At 39.8% G+C, this 22720-nt stretch overlaps 1 protein-coding gene across 4 annotated transcripts in view; it reads right to left on the bottom strand.

Moving 5' to 3' along the window:
* Nucleotides 1-22720, bottom strand: part of DPF3 (double PHD fingers 3) — a 167278-nt gene that overhangs the window by 39985 nt on the left and 104573 nt on the right. For all 4 annotated transcript variants that reach the window (XM_041416632.1, XM_041416713.1, XM_041416468.1 and 1 more), the window contains exons 8-9: nucleotides 13255-13392; nucleotides 1343-1471 (exon numbers count right to left, since the gene is read on the bottom strand). In XM_041416632.1, the coding sequence (XP_041272566.1) occupies nucleotides 1343-1471; nucleotides 13255-13392 (267 nt within the window). The remainder of the gene's footprint in view (nucleotides 1-1342; nucleotides 1472-13254; nucleotides 13393-22720) is intronic.

The raw sequence follows: 22720 nt of genomic DNA, 5'->3' as shown, positions 1-22720 counted from the left end.
ATCTCACTGTACCATATCAGGACAATGCTGAAATTAGTTATATTGAGATATAACAATCAAGGCGAAGGGCAATGATCTTCCAAGATGGCACGACAGACCCCATGGACTTTCCCCTTCAGTTATTAGAAGCAATCACATGTACACTAAAAGGTCCATGTCTCTGACTGCACAGCATTCGTAAGGATGCCCCTGCAGAAAACCAAAGGAGTTGCCATTGATCCTCTGGTGGCCAGTATCATTTCAGAATGTCTTCTGAGGTCACAACAACTGCAGAAGGCAATTTCAATGAGAGTCTAATCGTTCTCCCAATGAATGTGGTAATAGGCTTACTATGAGTTTTAGCAGGAGCATAAAAAAGCCATTTCCTTGGCATGAGAACATTCCATATCACATTTCAGCCATGAAGCAACAGACATCTTTCAGTGACTACAGTGTAGAAGGAGCAGCATTCATACTGAATTTCAAGGCCTCCTTGGTTTTCAAATTTCTATATCACCATCTTATTACCACTAGTATCACCACAAAACAAAAATATCACAAGTGGAAACTTGGACCAATGCTGGAATATGCAGTTGTTAAAGGTTTTCCAATTCCCTCTACCACCACCACTACCTCCTATGTGAGTTATAAATAACTGTTCAGCTGGTATAAAATTAAAAAAAAAAAAAAAAAAAAAGGGAAAAAAAAAAAAAAAAAAAAAAAAAGTAAGAAAGGAAGGAAGAAAACAACAGCCCAGAAATAAAGACAACTCAAAAAGGGAAAGACATAATTGTCTACATTTAAAAAGAGAGAAGTAAAGGGAGAAATAAAAACCTCTTTAAACAAAACTAATGATAGTCATCTTGTAAGAGGATAATTCTTGACAGTTAGCCCCATACCTACCCTGTAATTTTCTCCCTCTTTCTTTTTTGGATGAAGAAATGCATGAAATGTGTAATCAATGGGAATGCTTGTCATGCAACTTTCATAAATCTTCTAAGTAATTTATAGTTGTAATTACAGCATTTAAAGACAGAGACCATTCTGTAAAATTGTCATAGGATTTTCTCCTTCCATGTGAAGAACAATTAGTACATGTACCAATGTTCCCAAAAGCCAATAAATAAACTAAAACTTCATTATTTCATAAGACCCCATTAGCTTAAATATGTGAATCCAACAATGGGGTTTATATTATAAAAAAAATTTCAGTCATCCTTTCCCATAAACACAGAGAAGAGGTAAGATTCCATCTTCTATCCCTTCTCAAATATGCTGCCTTTCTTCAACACTTTCAGAAGGTGCAAAAACCAAATCACACAAATGCCATTGTACAAGAAAGATGCAAGAAGGAGTCACCTACCAGAGCGCCCACAGTCTGAGCATGATACAAGTTCCTCAGGCCGGCCACTTTTTTTGTTCATATTGGAGCCTCCGAGGCAGAAGTCACAGTAGTTATTGGGAATGATGACCCCGTCTGGTCCTTTCTGGGCTGTAGTTGGGTTAGAAATCAGATTTACTACAAGAGCATTCACTTGGACATTGCCCCTTATCCTTGATATGGTGTTAGCTCAGTGAGTTTGCAGGCCAGAGTCTTCCCAAAACATTGTCAATCACAACAAAAAGTGAACTGCATAAACCACCTCCATTTTAAGTACACTCTGGGTTGTATCTATTTTGCCTGAAATGCCCTTTACTATTTCCTTTATAATCCCAGCCAGGCTGCTCCTTCTCAAGGACATGCTTCCAGAGATGCATGTCAGTTCAGGGGCTGGCAACATACAGGCATAGAGGCAATCCCTAAGGCAGGATAAGACCTATGCTGTCAGTAAGCCAAATTTGGTTTTTCAGGCAGCAGTCATCATCATAATCCCACAAAACACCAATTCATAAAGGAAAAATACAGTCTCCAAAACTCCAAAATCAACAGTGGGAAGATGGGGGATAGGTACCCTTACTGGTTTTATTTCAAGTAGCTTAGGGGACTACATCTCTAAGTAGCAGCGTGTCTTTAGCCAGAAGGTTGGTTCAAATGTTCCTGAATATTCACAGGCAAAGCCATCTGGGGATGTTTCACCCAAGACTTAAGGTCCCTGCAGCAGTCATGTTCCCTGGGATGAGCAGAAAGGATCCAACAGTACCTCAGCACCCAGCACAGGTGCAGAGTGAGCCTGAGGCAGACATCCCAACCAGCAGAGTTAAAACCTTTTTCAGCCAAGAAAAAAGGAGCGAGATTATATTATTATTTTCTGGCTAGGTATACTTGGAAAGGAGAAGACACACACTGATCTTAAGTAGAGGGGGATGCAGATCCCTTAGGAAGAAGAGAAAGACAGAGGTCTTCTCCATTCCTCTTAGTTGAGCAGAACAGCAATGTCCTCTTTTTCTTGCTCACAACTGCCATTTCCCTCCTCTGCTCTCCAGAGAAGGAAAACATCTTCCTGTACACTCTAAATATGGCCTGGGGAAGGGAGTGGAGGTAATGGTTGGTATTTGTCTTTGTTCCATCTCTCTGAACATAAAAACCCAGCTATATGCCAGTAGGTATACCTAGCCTAAACCTACCACATGAACTTTACAAATGAGAAAATGAAGAGCTTTAAACTGTACCATCTTTATTCAATTATCTTTTTAATGCATATTTTGTAACTTGCAGATTTTTAACAGATGTTTTGACAGCGTTTATTAATGGTCTTTTTGTCCACATTCAAATTTCCCCCAAAGAACAATGACATTCTAAAGGGCTTCTGGTAGCAGTCCAAGACATACACTTAAAATTAAAATTTCATCCAAGTTCAATCTCCTTTTCTGGTTTGAGTGCATCTAGTTATTCATTTATTTCCAGATGTTGATCAGCTGAACTTTTGGAGATTGGTAACTAAAGGATTCCAGGTAAAGTGAAATTAAGGAGAAAATTAAAACCTATAAGGCTGCAAATACATCCCTATCTTTCTCTGTGGTCATGGAGATCCTGACAGTATTTACTAAACAATGGACTTTGCTCTGAAATGATCCTGGTTGACAGATTCCCAACTCTCTCAAAAAACAAGAGAAGCTTCCAGTGTTAGATTAGCATTTTGTCTGTTCCAGGAAGGCATTTAATATATGCATGCAAGATAAGCAAAAAAAAAAGAACAGGAACCAGGTTGAAGTCTAGCACACCAGTTCATTTTAAGAGCTGTAACAAAATGATCATAAAGTTGTTGCTGCTACATATTTTGTGTATAAAAAACAGACCTCCTTAGCATTCATATTTCCCACTGCAGCCCCATTTTGAAAAAGTTAAGTAATTACCTCTTTATATTATTCTGCATCTACAGACAGACCACATGCAATGCAAACTCAGCAAGCTCAGAATCCAGTGACTTTTTTTTGTTGATGTCCCTTATTAAATTATTTCACCTTTCATCCAAGTTTCTTACAGTGCCTTACAGACATGAAGATCCTATTATTAACCTTCAGTGAGGTCAAAAGCCTCTTTTTGTCATTGATTCTAACCAAAGTGTTCTGGACCCTAATTAAGTCTCATGGTGAGGTTGCGTTGCATTTTAAAGCTGAAAGACTTGGAGGTAGAGTGGTAAACTGGCTTATTCTCAAACACACAAAAATCCTGTGGCAAGGCCACAAATAAAAACAAGCAGTCAGGGTGCCAGCCAGCAGACCTAGGAAAAAGCTCCACTTCTACCACTGCACACAGTGCTGTAATGAACACTCTGTATATACTGACTTAAATTTTTTCAACATGGATTATGACCATAAGATCCACTGACTGTCAAACTGGAAATGGGACAGGGCGACTCAAAAATACATACGCTGCTCAATTCGTCTGCAGTGTGTGAGAGAGGGGGAGGTGCTGAGTATGATAAAGCTGAAGGGATTCTCCCAGACCATTGGAAAGTGAATAAACATCAGGTTTGATTGCTCTTCTCTTATTCTTTTTTCTCTTTCTTTTCCTTTTCCCTCCCTTTCTTTTATTCCTAGTTTTCTTCCAATTCATCTAATTTTTAATCTGAGTGTGTGTGCTCACTTATTAAGCTGGCTCAGTAGTGTGAGAGAGATATCAAGCCTGAAAAGTCATAGATAGAAGTTTCTGAAGTTACATTAATTGTATCTTAAATGATGTATCTCTAGAACCAAACAAACCAATAATGCTATTCTCTTCAATTTTTTTTTTCATTCTAACACATGCAAAAATTAGAACCAAACCTGACTTAAGCTTGTTTTCTTGATCACTACCATACAGTGAATTAAGTCACAGGCTAAATCACAGAAGGTTTGAGAACAAAGATATTTTCAGATGGCAGAGTTCTTACTTTCAAAGGAACTTCTTTTGCATATATCCTCAGAGCTTCTGGTTCTATTTTACTGTCATTAAGAAATGATGAAGGAATTAGAAAACAAAGGAAAAATGGCAAGATTTAACGTATAATCTTCATGAACAGGGTATCGTGCAGGAAAACCCGATCCTAATCTCACCCCAAAAACAATAAACTATGGATTCACAAGAAAAAACAATTCATTTCCTATGGAGTAATGTTGCTGCTTTTCATCTGAGACATAGTAATTAACTAGGTTTTCACTTTTTGCATAAGGTGATCAACAAATAGAAGGTGCAAGTTTAAGCAAAACAGCTCAACTACCAAGAAATAACTCCCTAGCAGAGAGTTGACTCATTTAGATCAGGTGACTTCATCCCAGGATTTGGTAAAAAAAAAAAAAAAAAACTCACCCATATTAGAAACTGTTTTAAAGCAAAGGCTTGAAAACCAGCCATGGCCTTGCCCTATCTTACTCAAAACTCTTCTGACTTTCTTTTACATTGCAAACTGCAAAAACAGATCAAAAGCTCTGAGAAGCTTTGAGTATTGCCTGAGCTAAGGTTTACTTATAGGAGGTGTACTTAAGTCAGTTTCTCTTGCCATTTCAACTTAGGGTTGTTTTCAGGTTTCATCAAAAGCCCTGTCTTCATCTACATCTCCCCTAAAATTGAGTATACAATTTTTAAAAAATACTTTAAAACTTTAAAAACTTTAAAAAATTGATTAAGGAGACACATGGAAAGATCTGTACAGTTCAAATAATAGCTTCCCTGAACCTGAAATCACCTGAAAGGTGATTCACGTGAAGACAGGATGCAGAGTGAAAATAAAGTCAGTCTTTCCAAATAAATTTGGTATGCACTTATTCTGAATTTTTTTTTTTCTTCTCAGTCTAATCAAGTTAATTTCAAGCTATAACAAGCTGAGCAGAATAAAGAACTACTTAAAATATGGTCTCATCATTCACAGTAGTCTTTTAGCAAAGTAAGTTCGTTAAATTACATAAATTATGTAGCATATTGCACAGTAACTTTGTTCTGTAGACAAAACCCGAAAACTAAACAAGTTGACTGAGTTCAAATATATAAAATACCTTATGTGCATTCTTGATTTTGAAGGCAGAGGCTCTAAACAGAATACTAACTTCCCTTTGCCCCTCCCAAGAAACCAAAAAAACCCTGTAAGTTATCTTCCATATAGTTTCAGTTTAATAATAAGAGCAAGCTGCTTATAATGAAATAACATCAAGAAATAAGGAATTTTCTTTTCTACATCACCTCCTGGAGCCACATGACTCAATAAAAATCTCTTTTTAGAGACTAGAAGTGGAAGTTTTCTACTTCTCAGGGTTGCAGAAAATATCTTGGATGGAAGGCAAGTTCAGAAGAAGGAATTCTTGTCTCTGCTTTTTAAATAGAAAACTCACAGTACAGATATTTTAAATAGTTTTTCTTCAAAATGCGACCCTTAAAGATATACAAACAAACGCCCAAATAAATATTTGAACCCCGTATCTATCAATTTTTCTGATTTCTATGTGAAATTATTTTGATTATTTGGATCACAATCTTCAAAAACTTGTGAGGTGGAACCAGTGCTTAAAAGGAATACTGGTTTTCTGCTCCTTGGTAAAAAATCACTGTCACATATATTTCTTCAGCCTGTGGGTAATAAGGCACAATAATGAACCATAATTTAAGATATGCATCTAGGTTTGGCAGCATTTTATCCCTGTTTTTTGTGATATGCACATTGCTGGGAAGGTAATGGAGAATGCATGGAGTGCATGCCTTGCTGCTGGGGTGCATCATTTATTTTAATGATTACAGTGAATTGGCTACAGTCAGAGATGCAGGCATTCACAAAGGGATTTTTCCTAGCACATTTTGTCCAGCTCTTACCTGTTTCTTCTGGGTTTGATCCAAAACCAATAAAGCACACTAGAGGTTTTCAATTCAATTCAAAGGGCTTTGAATCAGGCCATTTACTCTGTTTGCAACAAGAATCTTCAAAACACAATAGAGACCACAGGACCCTGCATGTAGGCCTGAGTCAAGCCAGAGCATTTCACGATGGAGGGGAGGAAAAGGGGTGGATTTGCTTTTTTTTTTTTTTTTTTTTTTTTTTTTTTTTTTTTTTTTTTTAGTGTTTAGTTTGTTGGGTTTTTTTGTTTAATTTACAAGACTCTTTGTCTGAGAAGGGGCCAGTTTTCCTTTCCAGCTCCTCCCTTTTTCTCCCTGGCAAAGGGCAAGCAAGCCCAATGTCTGTCTGCCTGAGCAGGAGAACGCCAGCCAAGAGCCTGCGCTTGCAGTCATCAAGCCCCTTGGAGGCCTCGGTGACAGATAATCCCAACCCATGTCTCCATGTGCCTGTCCTCGCCCCCCGGCTGCCAGCGCTCCTCCCTGGCAGGCCTGGCCCGTCTCCATGGTGACCGTGGGCCCGGCTGGCTGCGCTGGCCTTGCCACCTGCCTGCCTCGGCTCTCCAGTGTAAGGAATCGCAGCGCGGCCCCTCCGCTTGCTGCTCACAATGCTTCAGTGCAGGGGAGGCAGGCTCACGAGAGAAATTACACTGTGATGATTAAATAAAAACATGGCTTTAAGGAGAAGGCAAAAGAAAAGCAGTGCTTGGACTGTGGCTTTCTTTGATGGAAGAGGAGGGAGATGGCTGGCTGGGCATGCAGCCCCTTCTGTCCCTGTTATTGCTGGGTACAGCGAGCAATGGTGGGCAGAGAGGTGGACTAGGGAGCTGCTTCTGTGCTCAAGGCTAGACCCTGCCCTGGGGAGGAACAGTAAAAGAACACAACTGCTGGTGTGGTGAGGAGCAAGCCACGCACAGCTCAAGGGCGCTCAAGGCTCTTGCTCTCTCACACATACACAGCCAGGCAGGGATGTGTGCAGGCATTTCTGCAGACTCCTCACCGTGAATTAAGTGCATGGGTTTTTCATTACCATTTTTCAGGAAGAAGTGTAAATCAAACTGAATGAGAGGAAACTGCCAGTCACTTACTCTGTTGTTAGCACCAGAGATAAGCATGTTGGCTGGCCCGAAACTGGGAAGTGTTGGGGCACTTGATACAGGCCCCTGCAGCAGGCTGGAGGCGGCACATCTGTGTCAATGTGGTGCTGTTTTTCTACCAAACACACTTGGAACTTGGGTGTAACGCTGGGAAATGGCTGCTGTTCTGTTCCCAGAGTCGTGCTAATCAGCTTGCACAGCCCTATGGCCTCCACTAGCTCTGACTCCCCATGCTGCACTCCCCCGCATGGGATGGGCATGCCCTTTGCTGGCAGCCAGAGAAGCAGGATATGCTACTGAGAGTGCAAACCACGCACCCAAAGTATTGCCAGGTCTCTCTAGTAACTGGATTTTATCTCCTTTTTTGAGTTAGCTGGTAGTGTGGGGATAGAAGAAGCTGTTGCTTTTGCACAACTTTTAGCAACTCTGAAAGGTTTGCCTTTCCTACAGCCCTTGCTCACAGAGAAGCGCAGCCAAGGAGCACTACAAGTGCTAGGAGAAGGAGGTACATCTGTCAAAGCCAGAGGAAGCCTCTAAGTGTAGGGAAAGGAAGATAATTTGATGATCTCTTTTACAGGAATCAGTGTGGCCCTTAAGTTGAACAGCTAATGAAAGAGGTGTAAGGTGAGCTAGGTAGCTGGAAGGTACAGCTAGGAAAATACAGCATCAACTGATTGGATTCAGTAGATTTAGGGAATCAGTGTTCTTCCACCTTAAGGCAGCATTTAATAGAATTTCTGTGCACTGACCTTATAGAGTCTTCTGCAGGAGCTCCTAAAGCATCAGCCAAAAGCCCACTGCTAGGAGTAAAACATTGTAACTGTCTAGTGCCTCATGAGGATAAACAATAGGAGATATAGAGTAGGCAGACAAAAGAGTCTGACTTCTTAACATGCAGATTTCCTGACTTTAAGGGGTACCTCTCTAGAGACTTGGCACCTGGCCACTGAAGAACATCATTCCCATCAGCTAAGGGAATATATCCCACCTCAGGAAGGTGTTGTAATGCCCAATATACAGCCCCATCTGGCAGCATCCCTCAATATTCAGGTGAGAATGGCCAGTGCCATGAATTGGGTCCCTGCAACATATTGTAGGCTTTTATCTGGAAATTACTCACTGGAGGAGTGTGAGAAGACAGAGAGCATCTATTCAGTTCAAATTCAGTCAAAGCATTTGGATTTTACTTGGTTCATATTCTACATTAAGAAGGGGGAAAAAAGGCAGAAAAAGCAGAGAGATAGTAGAAAAAGAAAAAAAAACTCTACAAATATATTAATTATGCTATCCTAAATCAAGACCTGATGTGCTGTTGAAGCAACACATGTGTTTCAAAAACCAATTTGTCAGATTGGAAATATTTTCCCATAAACTACTGAGAAGCACTCGGTGCTTCTCTTCAATGACATTTCCACATCAACAGCAACATTTTAGTCCCTGTCCAAGCAGTATAGAAAAGAAACACCAAACTAACAAAACAACCACCCCATGACTCCAATCAAAACAAACAAAGAAAAAAAGTGGGTTGCAGATTAGCTCTCCATCTACATAGGAGACAATTTTGGGATTTTCCACTATGCCATAACTCTAAACAACTGATCTGTTTTTTAATTCAGCATTGCAAAATACACACACAAAGTCTCAGTAATTTACAGCTGCAAAAAGGATTTAAGGGAGATCTTTACACAGTTCAAACTCTCCAGTCACTACTGTTTCTTTCAGCATTTTGAGTGTTTTTCCTTATGAAAACAAACTCTGAAAAGAGAAAAAACCCAAACAGATTAAATGACTAAGTCAACTCAAGGTAATGTACATATTTTCACTGAAAAGCACCTGCTGCAGGGCATCTTGTTGCAAGGAGGGCATTGATGCATCCTTGCATTCAGAAGTAGCTCCCACCATGGCCCCAGCAAGGATCAGCACTGAGGCAGGGAAAAAGTAGGCCTGATGTAGCTTTTCAAATTGATGCTGCTTGTGGAGAGGAACAAACAGCTCGTCTCCAACTGAGGGGCTGACTCTCCTCATTTATTCATGGCCAGCCCCCTGCCTGGATGGAAATAAAAATGTTTCAAAGATGACTGTGTGGGGGAGCTGGAGGACAGCTTGGAGGCACACTGAGGTTAGCACATTAATTTTTTATCTCTGGAGACTGGGTATCCAATTATGCTTAGAGTACACAAACAACTTTGGCTGGTCTCTCCAGTAGAGATTTATCCACATAATAAAATCTGTGATGGAACTGGGCACAACAGGCTGATGCCATGAAATAATGTACAGAGGTGGTTTTTCAGGGCAGATGCTTAAGCTAGCAGAAGAGCAGGAGGGCACAGGAATGCATCCTCCTTAACTACATGCATTGCACAATGGATCAACCTGCACTCAGCACAATGTACTTCATTTAGGGTTGTCATTGGCCAAAGTGCTTATGGGCATAAGATCCTGTTCAGTTGATCTTTCTAAACAGCCGCCTGCAATCAACATTTTACACAGCAAAATGTCACTGAGAACTCTTCTCCTTTAAAGGAGAGGAAGTTTTTCTCCATGTAGATACACTATCCTATTCTCCCAGGAATTAAGAAAGAGCATTTATACTAGTACACTCATTCACAGAGACATTTCAATAGATAGAAGTCTAATGTAATTCCTATATCAGAAGTGCCTCAAAATTTGTGAGCACCAGCTGCCCCTAGAGCTGGCCTGTACCCATGGAAAGAGATGGAATAAAACAGCAGGTGTTTTGTGGCAGGCCTGGGCTCACAAATCTCACGGTCTCAGTGCCAACATGTAGAGGAAAAGCCAGCAGAAAAGAAGTCTGAAAATGGTGTGGGATCATTTATTTTTTCAGTGGAGTTGAGGAAATGGGAAGTTGACTTTTTAAAGCGTTTTCTATAATTTCCTTTTCACAGTTCAATACTCAGGTAAAAAAATCAGAGAGTAAATCAGAAATAAATGTTTGTATAGGCAGAGGCAAGACTAGACACTGAGGACACATTTATTTGTGTTAAAGGGCTAGATAAAGTATAAAAAGCAAGCCACTAAAGCTCAAACAAAACACAGGCTAGGGTGTTGACTGGTGAACTATCTTTCATGTTGCAACAGGTAATCTATATGTGAGAAAAAACAGAAGGAGAGAGAGATGTAAAGAAATGTAAACAGACAAACCTTCTACACAGTCAAGGACAGTCAGATGTGCCGAGGAGGTGAGATGTGGGACTTGGGCCAGTCCCAGTTCTTTGATGCACACCTATTCAACGGGTCTCAGTTTTAGGTAGGTTGCTCTTATCTACATCTCTTTTCCAATCTCTGGATAATTTTCTGGCCTACTCAAATTGGTCTGTGCATGAAATAGAGGGGACTGAATGTGCAGAAAGACAAGAGGCTTTCAGGTCTTGATCTGGCACCAGTTAGGGCATCAGTTGAATCCTGCAGAAGCCCTGCTCCCTTGTGCGTCACCAGGGCTGCTGTTACTGCAGGTTCTGCAAGGAGTGGAAGCTTCAGAGGAGACATGGGTACAAAGGAAGGAAGTTCATGCTGCAGCCGCCTGCCTGAACTTTATTGACCTAGTGCTCACCTCCCACAGCTCAGCAAATTCCAAATGGCTGGTTTGACTTGCCTTGCCTTTTTTAAATCAGGCTGCTCATATCTCTGACACACTGCTCAGCAAATAACCAGATCCTACTCTACACATATCTCTGGTCCTCCTGCTCAGTGGGTTGCAGATTAGCTGTTTGGATTAACATCTCCTAACCCTAACCCTCCCACCTACCCCCACCCCCAAGCCCATGCAGTGAGGACTCTTGAAGCTCGAGACCTATGATGCTGCAGACCTGTCAAATCTAATTCATAACACAAGCCTAGCAGTTCTTAGGGGAGAGGAAGGATCTGATGCTCTGGGTCCCCACCATCCCTCTGTACAAAGGGACCATTTAATGACTGCACATTAGCAACGTGGACAATTAGCATTCACATGGAAGATAAATGGCAGCATAAATTAAATATTGCCAAGTGGAAGAGCAAAGATGCAAGATCTGAGCTCAAGGCTCTAAACAAACAAACAGGCAAAAAAGGAACAAACAGCCACTGTGACAGCTCAGCCATTTGGGACAGTTACCTTCCAGCATCTGGGACTTTCCCCAAGGCTGATCTGCACATTTGCATGGCTGTTGCCCATAGCTCACTGTCTCCTGGCTGGTTATTCTTTCCACTCAGGAATCCAGGCATCAGAGAGGTTTACCCCAATGGTTCTAAATTTCTGCCTGCTTGTGGATCTGTGCATCAGCAGCTTCCCTTTGCCACACGCTCTGGGGGAACACAAACCCAAGCAGCTATCATGCAACTCTTTCCCACAGTGTAGAATGCACCTTTTTTATCATGGGTCAAAGTCAGTTGCTCCCAACCTTACCACAGCTCTTCTAGCTCTTCTTGTTAATTTCTATCATTTCCTAAGCACCAGACACAAGGACTGAGACCCCTTGGCACCTATGTCAAGCTGAATTCAGGGTATGGGACTCTGCCTTTCTTTTTCTGGGTATCTCTTGCATGACCATTATCAATATTAACTTAATACAGATTTACAATATTCCTCTCAGGTATGTAACTATTACTGACTACTGCACAGGACAAAACCAACCAACCAACCGACCAAAAAAGCCCCAAAACGGATGTAAATTCTAAGAAAACAAAAGCTACTGGGTGAACACTGACATTCCCCTGCCTGCCCAAGCAGTCACTCTTAGTGCATTGATAGCTCAAGTTTATCAACAGCTAGAGGAGTCAAAATCACTTTTACTGCAAATCTACCAAACATGTGAATAACTAAAAGGTAGTGCATAAAAGTGACAGAAGCGTAGATCTTGCCAAATGGGAACACACTAAACAGTCCTTCAAGCTCAGACAGTGGCTAGTAGCAGATACTTTGGAGGAAGGAAACCCCCTCCCACTCTTCCCTAAGGACAATTATCAATTATACTGCTTAGAAAGAAAATGTTTTCCTACTTCCATATTTCTTGCAGTTTTTAAGGTATAGAAAGTGTTTTCCTGCATATTTTTCCCTATAAGCATTTTATTGCTTTATTACTGTGAACTAAAATAACACAGGTCATATGCTGATCCAAAATAACTTTTTGAAAGTGAACAAAGTTATTTACACAAATCCCAAGGTCACAGCAAACATCACATAATATGTAAAAGTGAGGAACAGGGGATTAGTGACTTGGAAAATCAGTAATAGAACATAGTATCCTTGACTTCCTGTTCTGTGCCTAAGGAGCATAGAAGGGACAGTCTAACAGGGTGATGGACCTTATGCTCACACTGAGCATATGTGATTCATCACATAAAAATTCAGACCACTTAGATCTCCTTCAGCACTGTACCAGTGTGGGAAATTGAGGCACATTCCCCTTTCACGTTCCTGCTCTCCTCCTTGCAGTACTGATGCGTTTTCATAGCTTTTGTCAAACTATAACTAAGGAGCAGCTTTTGGCAAAGTTGAGGGTAATCTGTTTATGCATCAGGTGAAGGTATAAGGGAGAAAGGTACTGTTATTTTCATACTGAAAAACTGAGACATTGACAAATATCTCTTATTTAAAGGCAAAACAAAGGCAGCCCCCTGAAAATACTGGATGTGTATTTCCTTGGCATCCTTACTAAGAGCCACTGGGAGGCTGCTTGATGATGGGCAGGTTGGGCATCTCTTCTTTTCCCCCGTCTCCTTGCCACCTCCTCCCCACAGGAGCAGTAATGGAAAAGTGACTTGCTGCAGAGATAATGCTGGGTTTGAAATGAATTTCTGACTAGCTGAGCCAGCACCCGTGTGAGCTGTGGCTGATTAGCTCCAAGCATCCAGGTCCCAATCACTCACAACTGAGCTAGGCAATAACACCAGCCTCCCCAGGGCAAAGAAGGATCTCAAAGGCAAAGGGAAGATCCTACTCACGTTTGTGGTTTTCATTTCGGTGGACAGGGGAAGAGCGGGTCTCCTGCTCACGGGCTTCATCACCCTCTTCACTGGCGAGGTGGGTGTGAGCATAGTGGTAGCTCAGCCCAGGCCTGTTCTTGTAACGCTTGCCACAGACTGGAGGGAAAAGAGATATGAGGGAGGGGAAGAGAGAATGGAAACATCAGTGTAATCTACAACCACAGCAGCATCCTCTCTAATAATGCTCCCTTTCCCCTGAGAACAGCACCATGCACTCCATGCATCTGCCCAAAATCCTTCCAGCTGGCACTGGTGAAAGGTGACGAGGCAGCCCTACAGCTGCAGGTCTCCAAACAAGCTTTCTTCCCACCATGCTGCCAGCAGTCCTTCTCACAGGCCTAGGCAAATGCATTCAGTCCCTGCAGATCACAGACCCTAATCCTCTCTGCTAAGATTATTAACAAGACTGCACATAAAATGAAATGAAATGCCAGTTCCAGTGGTGGTGCTGCACAGTGCACAGCAATAGGAACAAGACTGAGAAGAAACAACATTATTTTCTTCATTACTGATCTCTGAAAAAAGGAAACAGCTGGGATTTTTTTTAAATACTTTCTCTAAAAGGTTAATAAATAGCTTTATTCACAGATTCCCAGTTAAGACAAGGAGATGGAAATCATCCACAGTTTCTTGCTAAAAAAAACATGTGGCAGTGATACTTATTTGCCCAGGTAAACTCCATATTCAGCATCCCAATGAACAATACAATACGTGACAGAGAATCCTGCTTCTGAACTTTCATTTATTTTAGGATTAAGTCAACAGATATTAAGGACAGAGTCAAACAACTTGGGGTGATGAAAGGTCTACACTTTCACAGGGAGCTTAGCAAGGGCAGGCAACCTCATAAGATTCATTACATATGAATTGATTTTCTATAGAGTTTTTAATTTATAGTATTGTCTCAAAAATGTATCACTTTTCATCTTCAAAGCATTCTTTGAATGTTCATTTTCTTTTATACAGCTATTTTGTCTACCAAATACAAATACTGCCATTTTAAAAGACTAGAAAACAAAGACAAAAAGCTTAGTGCCCTTCTTTCAAGTTTTTCCTCCCAGAGACATTTTCAGTCACTTTATTACCTTAATTAACCTCAAGGATTTCACACAGGAATAAATGTCATGTCCAGCAGTCTGTCCTGCACAGTGACCATCCACTCCTAAAAACTTAAGTCAGCCCCAATATGTATCCTGCAACATATATAGATACTTACTTCCTCCAGACACCAAAGTCTGGGAATGTCAAAGACTCCACAAATAAATTTTAAAAAAATTTAAAAAAAAAAAAAAAAAACAAAAAACCAAAAAAAAAAACCAAAAAAACCAAACCACACAATGACCACCCTCATCCCATTTATTCATTTACATATAAATAAAACTTAAAATTTTATTCCTTTCTGCTACTACTCAGAAAACACCAACTGATGTTCCGCCTTTTGGAACCAATTATAAAAAGTTGTAAATAAAAGCTTATTACAATAATATATTTCATTCTTAATCTCTTGTAACTGATTTACAAACTCCCTCAAGGAAAATGCTTTTTTTTATTAGAAACATGGAAAACAAGCTCATGATATGTATGAGTGATCTGGAATATTGGATACTTTTTCCCAGTTTTCTTCATTGTGCAAGTTGATGATCACAGAATCATCATAACAAGACAGAAGTTTCTTTGAAGTGCAATATGTCCTGTCCTTAGTCACAGATTTTTTAAGTCTTTGAATGGCCTTGATTTAGAAATGAGACCTCCTGCAGGAGGGAAGAGGGAATATTGAGAGAAATAAAATACTCATATAGATATGCACATCCATTCTTTGAAGCATCTGGCTTCATTTTTCATATGTAAACCTAACACAATTGCCAGACATTCTGAAGAACTAGACTGTTGTTAGATGCATGCTCTCCACAAAACATCAGTTCAGACTCCCTCTTCTAGTACCATCCTTGTTTTCTTCCAGTGCATTCTGGAGAGGGAAACTACTTCTCCTTCTCTGTGGTCCTGCAGGGCAAAGGACAAGCAGTGGAACAGATGCTGAACAAGAGTCAAAACAACATGATATCAGCAGTTCTGTATGACTTTCCCCATGTTTTGAATAGTGGAAAAGCATAACACTTAAGTAATTATCATCCCAGAAAGAGCTCACTGCTTAAATTCTTTTAGAATCATAACCTCCTCTAATTACATAAATGTTGCAGCTTTACTTAGAATGGAGAAAGAGATTTACATTTCTAGCAGATTGACCATCTGCTAGATGAGCTGGATAGGCTCATCAAGTATCCTACTCTATCCCACTTACTTTTATGTGTTTGAAGAAGAAAGTTAAAAAAATAATTCTATTTCTATGAATTACCAATACTGCTTAAAGACTTCTGCCAAATTATTTCCAGGACACTATCAGGTGATCAATGTATAAAAGGAAACTGGCATTCCCTGCAGCAAGTCCCAAAAGGGTGGTGTTTACTTCATTCCTTACAGGATCCTGCAGGGATTTTAGGTATGGTGTTAAGGATGACATAGGAAATCAGATGGGTCTGCAGACTTGTCCTTCTTCAGCAAAAAAGTATCAGCTCACCAGGAAAAAACAATTATCAATAAGAGCTGAGGCAGTAGTAATTCTGCAGCTGAGTCCTTTCCATTGTGAGGATTTGCAGGTGGTCTTCAAGAGTGACAGCAGTCTCAGACACACCTTGTGAGAAATTGATTTGGAGGACTTTATAACCAGAACTGAGGCAAATAAGTTTGGTTTACATTGTCCTAGTAGATCCTTTGTAGGACCAAAGATTTGCAGTTCCAGCAGCCTTTGTTCTTGGTCTAGATTTTTCCATTTTTCAAATTCACTTTGTGTCATAAAAGAGTCCGAAGCAATGCCATGAATTGAAACTGTGGAGATTTCACGTTCCTCAAACAAATCAGACTTTTGCAGGGGGAAAAGGGTCATGATATCAGTCAGGCAAAAGAACCATTGGCTTCAATGAGACTTTGCTAGAATGAAAGCTAAGTCAAAACTTCATGGTTTCTCCAACAGATTGAATCTTCCTGAATTCACCCAAATCTCTTATTTTCCAGGTAAGAGCACATTTTGTTAATATACTGTACCACTGTGCTAAGAAGTAGTTTCTATAAAAGGGTGATCATTAATAAACACTTAGCTCTTATATAACTCTTCCTACTGCAGACTGGCTTTTCAAACATTAATTAATCTTCCTCCACATTCCTGAGTGGGAAATACTATTCTCATTTCAGTTATGAAAAAAGAGAACCACAGAGGGGCTGAGTTGCCCACACAGTGATCTTTTTTCATTACCAGGACTGGAATCCATGAGTTACAGCATCCACACTAGTGCTTTACAGCACATCTTTCTCATTCTTAGAGCTGACAAAAGCATAATGAGAACTGGTTCTCCCAGTCTGAAATGCATGCTGTTGATTAGTTTTTAACACTATACAGCTCACACATAGCAAGTGAGAGTGTGCCTTTCATAAACTTTGTCCAGTGGCCTTCCTTTCAGCAGCTTTGACTTTTTTATCTTCAATTTCCCTTGCTGGATAGGCTCATCATCCTTGCATGTGGTAGATTTCATCCTGAATCTCAACACTGGGAAGTTGACTTGATCTTTAATTAGGTGGCCAAGCTCAATAAAAACAGTGGGAGTTTGTAGAACATAACCCACTCCAATTCCTCCTGCGTTCAAAGGATATATTTTTGCTATGAGCTGATGTGAATGCTGCCTGAGGAACAAGCTGGGTAAATAAGTAGTAATACAGCAGTGCAGACCAAATGTCACAAATGGGGAAGACGGAGAGTTTTTTTTTTATGAGGCCACCAAACAGTCTCCTATGATGAACCTTACTTTCCTTCAAATTTGAAGACTGATATTAAGATGTTACAAAACTGCATTATGAGGGGGAACAGTGTAATTGCAAGCACTGAGTGTTTCACAAAAGAGAGATCTCTTCTATGTTCTGGACTGTAGCACCCTGCAATTCTTTGGATAAGCAAATTCTCACTCAGTTTGTATTTCTTGATGATTAATATTAATATAAAATACTTCCCCTGTTAAAAGGGGGATTTGAAATCTATGACTTAAAAGACTTCCTCATCAAATATCTAATGGCTGTGTTGCTGTCATTTTGAAATAGTTACACATTTGGTCCTTGGCAGCCTGTGAGCTGTGTTCCAGCCAGCTCTCCACGTACATTTTGCACAATCTGTCACCAGTATGAGACAGAAGGAAACAATCCATGTTTTCAGTGGAAACAGGAAACTGGAGGAGCACTGGAGGGTTTTTTTTTTTTGGGTTTTTTTTTTTTGGTCACTGAATTTTCTCCCCCTCATTGTCTTTCTTTGCTTTTCTCTGTTGCCTCCTGTTCCTTGTTCTCATCTGCGCTGTATCAAATATGAAATCTTCAGTTAACTTCTGGCAGGCAATCATTCCTCAAAGTTATCTTCCTGTCCTACCATTCACTCCACTCAAAAAAAAAAAAAAAAAGGGTCAAACAACCCCCCTGTCCTTGTTTTGCACTGGTTTGGTAATATATTCTCCCCTGTTACAGTTGTGTACAAATTCTGGCACATCTAGAGATTTCAAGCTTTTTGACCTCTACTGATGGAAAGACTTCACATTCATCCCTCTTTGACCAGCACTGTCACACAATACACCTGTAGTATAAGAGCAGCTATTTACTAACCCATTCCATGGAGAATTTTCTGCAGGTAGAATAGGGAGGTAAATAGCCCTTCTTTCACAGGAACAAGGACAACCCCAGAATCTAGCTGCTGTATTAAGATCACAGTAACTCTGAACCCCAGTTCAAACCCCAAAACATGTACAGCTCAACAATACAGCTGTGCACATTTCAATACCTGGGTTCGTGCCAGAGCAAAGGAGAAAACAAATATCCTACATGAGCAGAAAATGTTCAACTGCCAGAGTAAACTCTGTTCCCGTTTTACCATGTGCTCTATTCAACATCTATGTTATTCAGTTGTTTTTTTTTTTTTTAAATGTCCTTACCTATCTAATTTTGTCTTTTCTACCAATAATGTAGTCAATGGATGCCAAGAATACCAGGTATGGTGGGAGAGTTGTTTGTTGAGTTTATCTGAACAAGCATTTATTCTAGATCTTACTGCTTATCTATTTAGGGATTCACCAGAAAGGATAATACCAGGAAATGATTACTGAATAACCTGAATAACTGAGTAATACTGATGACTGTTAGGTCAGCCATCTCTGTGCCTCTCACGGATACATAACAGAGCAAGTTGCTTAAATCCAGTTTCTAAAAGTAATTGTAAGTACAAGTAAATCTATCAACCACTCATCTTTAGAAATACTTCTATCCTCAGAAGAAGCACGTTAAACTTTGTTCTGGCCACTACTACTTTAAAAAGGCCCTTTGGAGTTTTTCCACATGAAAGAAGCAAGCTTAGTAGGAGAGCTGAAGAAAACACAGCTGAAAGAAGTCCCAGTAACTGTTTACAGACATAGAAGACATTGTGATCCCTTGAGAACAGTACAAGGACTGCTAGTCTTGGACTTCAGCAGAGAGAATTTGGTAAATAACTAGAGAAACCTTGAAATTAAGTTCTTGAGGAAAGAATCAGCTTCTACAAAATACTACAAGATCAGTGCCTCTGGGTACATACAATGTTGCATTAGCCACTGATCCATCAGAGATCCTGGGAAGGTTTCATTCAATGCTCATTTTGCACAAGGAATGGATCTGAATATACAGTTCAGTCTCAGAAGGATACAAAAAAAGGATACAATACAAATATAAGTTGCTATGCTAAAGTAGGAGTTTATATGGAAATAAAACTAAAAGGAGATGAGGACATATTGGTAAAAGGAAAAGAAATAATTTCTTTTAGAGGTGGGCAAGGGAAATCTTCCATAGACAGAGGAACAGAAAACAAGGTGGAAGTGTGTACATAGTCCCATGTCTCCATGGGACCTTGAGAATGAAAGCATAAAAGTGAGGAGGGGCAACAGGAAAGTTAATTACTTGCAGAGATTCAGCACAGACTAACTTCTCTGGCTAAAGGAAGTAGACATTTGGAATCATGGAACTCAAGTGCTACAACTGATTGCAACTTTTAAACCAGAATACAAATTTCTAGATACAAATTCAGAGATGGTTTTACTTTTGAAAAAGTAGTAAGTAGTATATAATAAACACAATTAAAATAGTAGAAGGATTTTCAAAAAGACTGCTCAGTAGGAATAATGATTCCCCAGCTAAATATGTGACTGTGAAATAACATGAATTCTTATTAAACATGTAGGTATTCATTCATTCATTCACTCTGTTCCTCCTTTAAAAATCACATGCCCTGTTCGTCAGGAACAGTGGTGGTGGTTTACCTTCCTCTTGCTTGACATTAGAGGCTTTGCTTTGCTTTCCAAACTCTACTTTCCACTCTTCTTTGAGGCACCTGCTGCCGCTCCTTGCCAGGTGCTCAAGATATTTTTGGGACTGCTAAGCCATTTGGCTATGTTACCATATGCAGTTTATACCCATCTCCCACCAGGCTTGCCTGCCACTGCTGTTATTGAAGCTATCCCAAGGCAGCTCAAAGCACAGCACTATCCAGTGCAATTGGCTGAAAATCTGACCTCCAAGTTTTCTACTTGGTGATGTGATGAAACAATGCATTTCATGATTATCCTAGCAATTTTATTGATGCTTTGATCAAATATTTTTTTCTGAACTTATACTGCAGTATATGCTCAATAAAAACAGCTGAAGTATTTCAGAGTATTTCATTCCACAAAACAGGCATCCAACCACCTCTCCTTAAAAACACAGGAGGACAAAATATTTTGAGCTTTGAAAACCTTTACCACATAGAAATTGCATGTTTCCAGGCAGCTTTAATATTGGGACCAAGTTTTATACTGATGTAGGTCTGAATGCCTCTTACAGAAAAAGGCAGGTCTTTTCAGAGATAACATTGCTATTTTCCAGCACAAGGGGCAATGCCACTTGGCATCACTCTTGCATCATCTTACTGGCACACAGCCTAGTTTTTTTCTAAAACCTTTTTATAACTGATGAGATCTGTTGATATATTCTTGTTTACCATAAATATGAATGTGTAAATATGATAAAAGGGCACAGTAGTTTTTGACCACAAATCTTTTTTGTGCCCATGCAGTTTTATAAGAAAATTAATTTGGATTAGCTGTGTTTATGCTTTCTTCTCTCTGGTCATTTTCAAAACTTGAATATCAGAATACTTGCAGAAAAGGAGGCAAATTAAATGAACTACAGAAAAAGCAAACTGTTGGCCCATTAAGCTAATTATTTATACCAATAATGCAATTGAGGGAATAATGCTTTCCCAAACAGGAAATGCATACACTGTTTCACCTGCATGTTTCCATGTAAAACAAACTTATCTGCCCAAAACATCTGCACAAGGAGTACTGCAAACCAATTTCTAACCTACCACAATTAGATTGAGTTTTATCTATAAAAATATTCATCACATAATTTCAAAGAAAAAAATTAATCCAAGAATCCACCCAAGCAGGATAATAGGCCAATTACTCATAATTAATAGTATGTCATGTTTGTATAGAAATTTAACAAGGGCAGGATATTCTTCAGAATGATGACATTATAACTGGGACAGTTCTTCCCTTCTGCTTTACGCTCAGATAAAAGAGTTCTGCTCTCATATAACCCTTTTTCTCAACTATCTACAGTGGAAAATGAGAAGTCACTGTGCAAAGTCTGGAGTCCAAAATTCCTTATGACTCACCTGTAACTGTAAGTTTCCTAAAAGTGAAAAGTGTCAGCCAAATTAAATAGGAAAAGTTTATATTTCCAACACTAAAGATGAAATTTATGCTCCAAAATGTAAGCCAAGGCAAATTCTGTCAATACAACAATGTATGAGAGTCTTGACTTCAGGCCAGATTTCTTCTGCCTGCTTTGATATCTTCAATGTTAATCTACTCTTTGCAAATCACTGCTATGCACATTGGGAGCACTCGGTAAAACCCAAAAGCAGTGCAAGCCCAGACAATATAGAGTCATCATGTTCAAAATGACCACCACTGACAAGTGTCCTTGGATTTAGAAGGATGTTCCAGAAAAGAGATAAAGAAAGATACGCAAAGATACCAGCAAAGGAAACCCATGGATTTCAGCAAGATATATCTTGTGCTCTCGGAGGTCTTAGAAGACAAATTTTAGTTCTTCCAGTGCATTAGGACTGCTATTTAACCACAGGACAGGTCTTCTGACTCTTCATAACTTTAAGGGCTCTTCCTCCTTGACCATGTTTTTATCATCTGCCATGTCCCATTCATATGCAAGTCTTTCCATTTCTGAGCACATACAGTCACCTGGTCTCACCATACAAGAATATGATTTCATCACATGGAATATAGCTCTTATTCACCATGCAAGCTCCTTATTTCCTCAGGTTTTTAAAAAATCAGCAGAAAGTACCCCCAAAGATTGATAGCAAGAGTTATTCTTTTAAGGTTGGTAATGTTGCAAGATAGGTAAATAATAGAAAAGGGGGTTCTAGTTGTCCTCAAAACCAGCTGATTTGGATCACAGAAGTGAAGACCTGCTATTCTCCTACTTCTATTAACTTTTTTTAGGTTATTTTCTTACAGGCTAGAAGGCACCTGGTAGCAAAAATTACAATTGGATGTACATTCTAGAGTAAGCCTTAAGATGGGATATCTCAAAAATATGTGGGTAAGATAAGTGCCCTTCACAGAAATGAAGCAAAAAAGAATATCAAAAGAAGAAGGAAGGCATCAAGGACTAGACTGTAAAAAAAACCCCAAACCACTGTGTAACAAATATTAGACTCCTCGCTCATACTGGGACTCTGGTACCCTCCTTCAGTGTTGATGCTGGGCTCTAGTATAAGTTTTCCATTCAGACAATGCCTTGCTTCACCTGCTGTCCAACTGCAAGATGCCAAACAGCAGGACTGTATTCAAGGGAATATGTACCAAAACAAATCATTCAAGATGTTATTTTGTTTCTTAGAAGGGCTCAGCTTTTGATGATGTCACAAGACATCTGGTGAGGGATAAGACTTCAGAATTTAGTCCAGTGAGATTTTAAAAGGACTGAAGGGAAGAGAATCACCAAATATATCAAGAGACACAACAAGGATGAAGTACCTTTGTCGGAGATTTTTGAGTTATGCTTTTGTTTGTAACTATCTGAAACAGAGAAAGAAATAGAGGGTGAAACTTACATGGGTGAAAAGAATACAAAAGGCAGAGAAGCCAGAAAAAGAGAGAGAGAAAGAAAAGAGATGATTTATTAAAGGGCAAAGGAAAGTGGAGTCTTGCCGAGAACTTAATTTTATTTCCTTCATGCAAAAACACCAAGAGCATCAGCAGCAGGTGGCAAACATGCAAGTCAGAGAGCAGCAGAA

The sequence above is a fragment of the Onychostruthus taczanowskii genome, unplaced genomic scaffold (genome assembly GCF_017590055.1).
Source record: "Onychostruthus taczanowskii isolate IOZ18803 unplaced genomic scaffold, ASM1759005v1 scaffold1, whole genome shotgun sequence".
Classification (NCBI taxonomy): Eukaryota; Metazoa; Chordata; class Aves; order Passeriformes; family Passeridae; genus Onychostruthus; species Onychostruthus taczanowskii.
The sequence above is the reverse complement of the archived record's forward strand: the minus strand, read 5'-3'. Positions and strand labels throughout refer to the sequence as shown.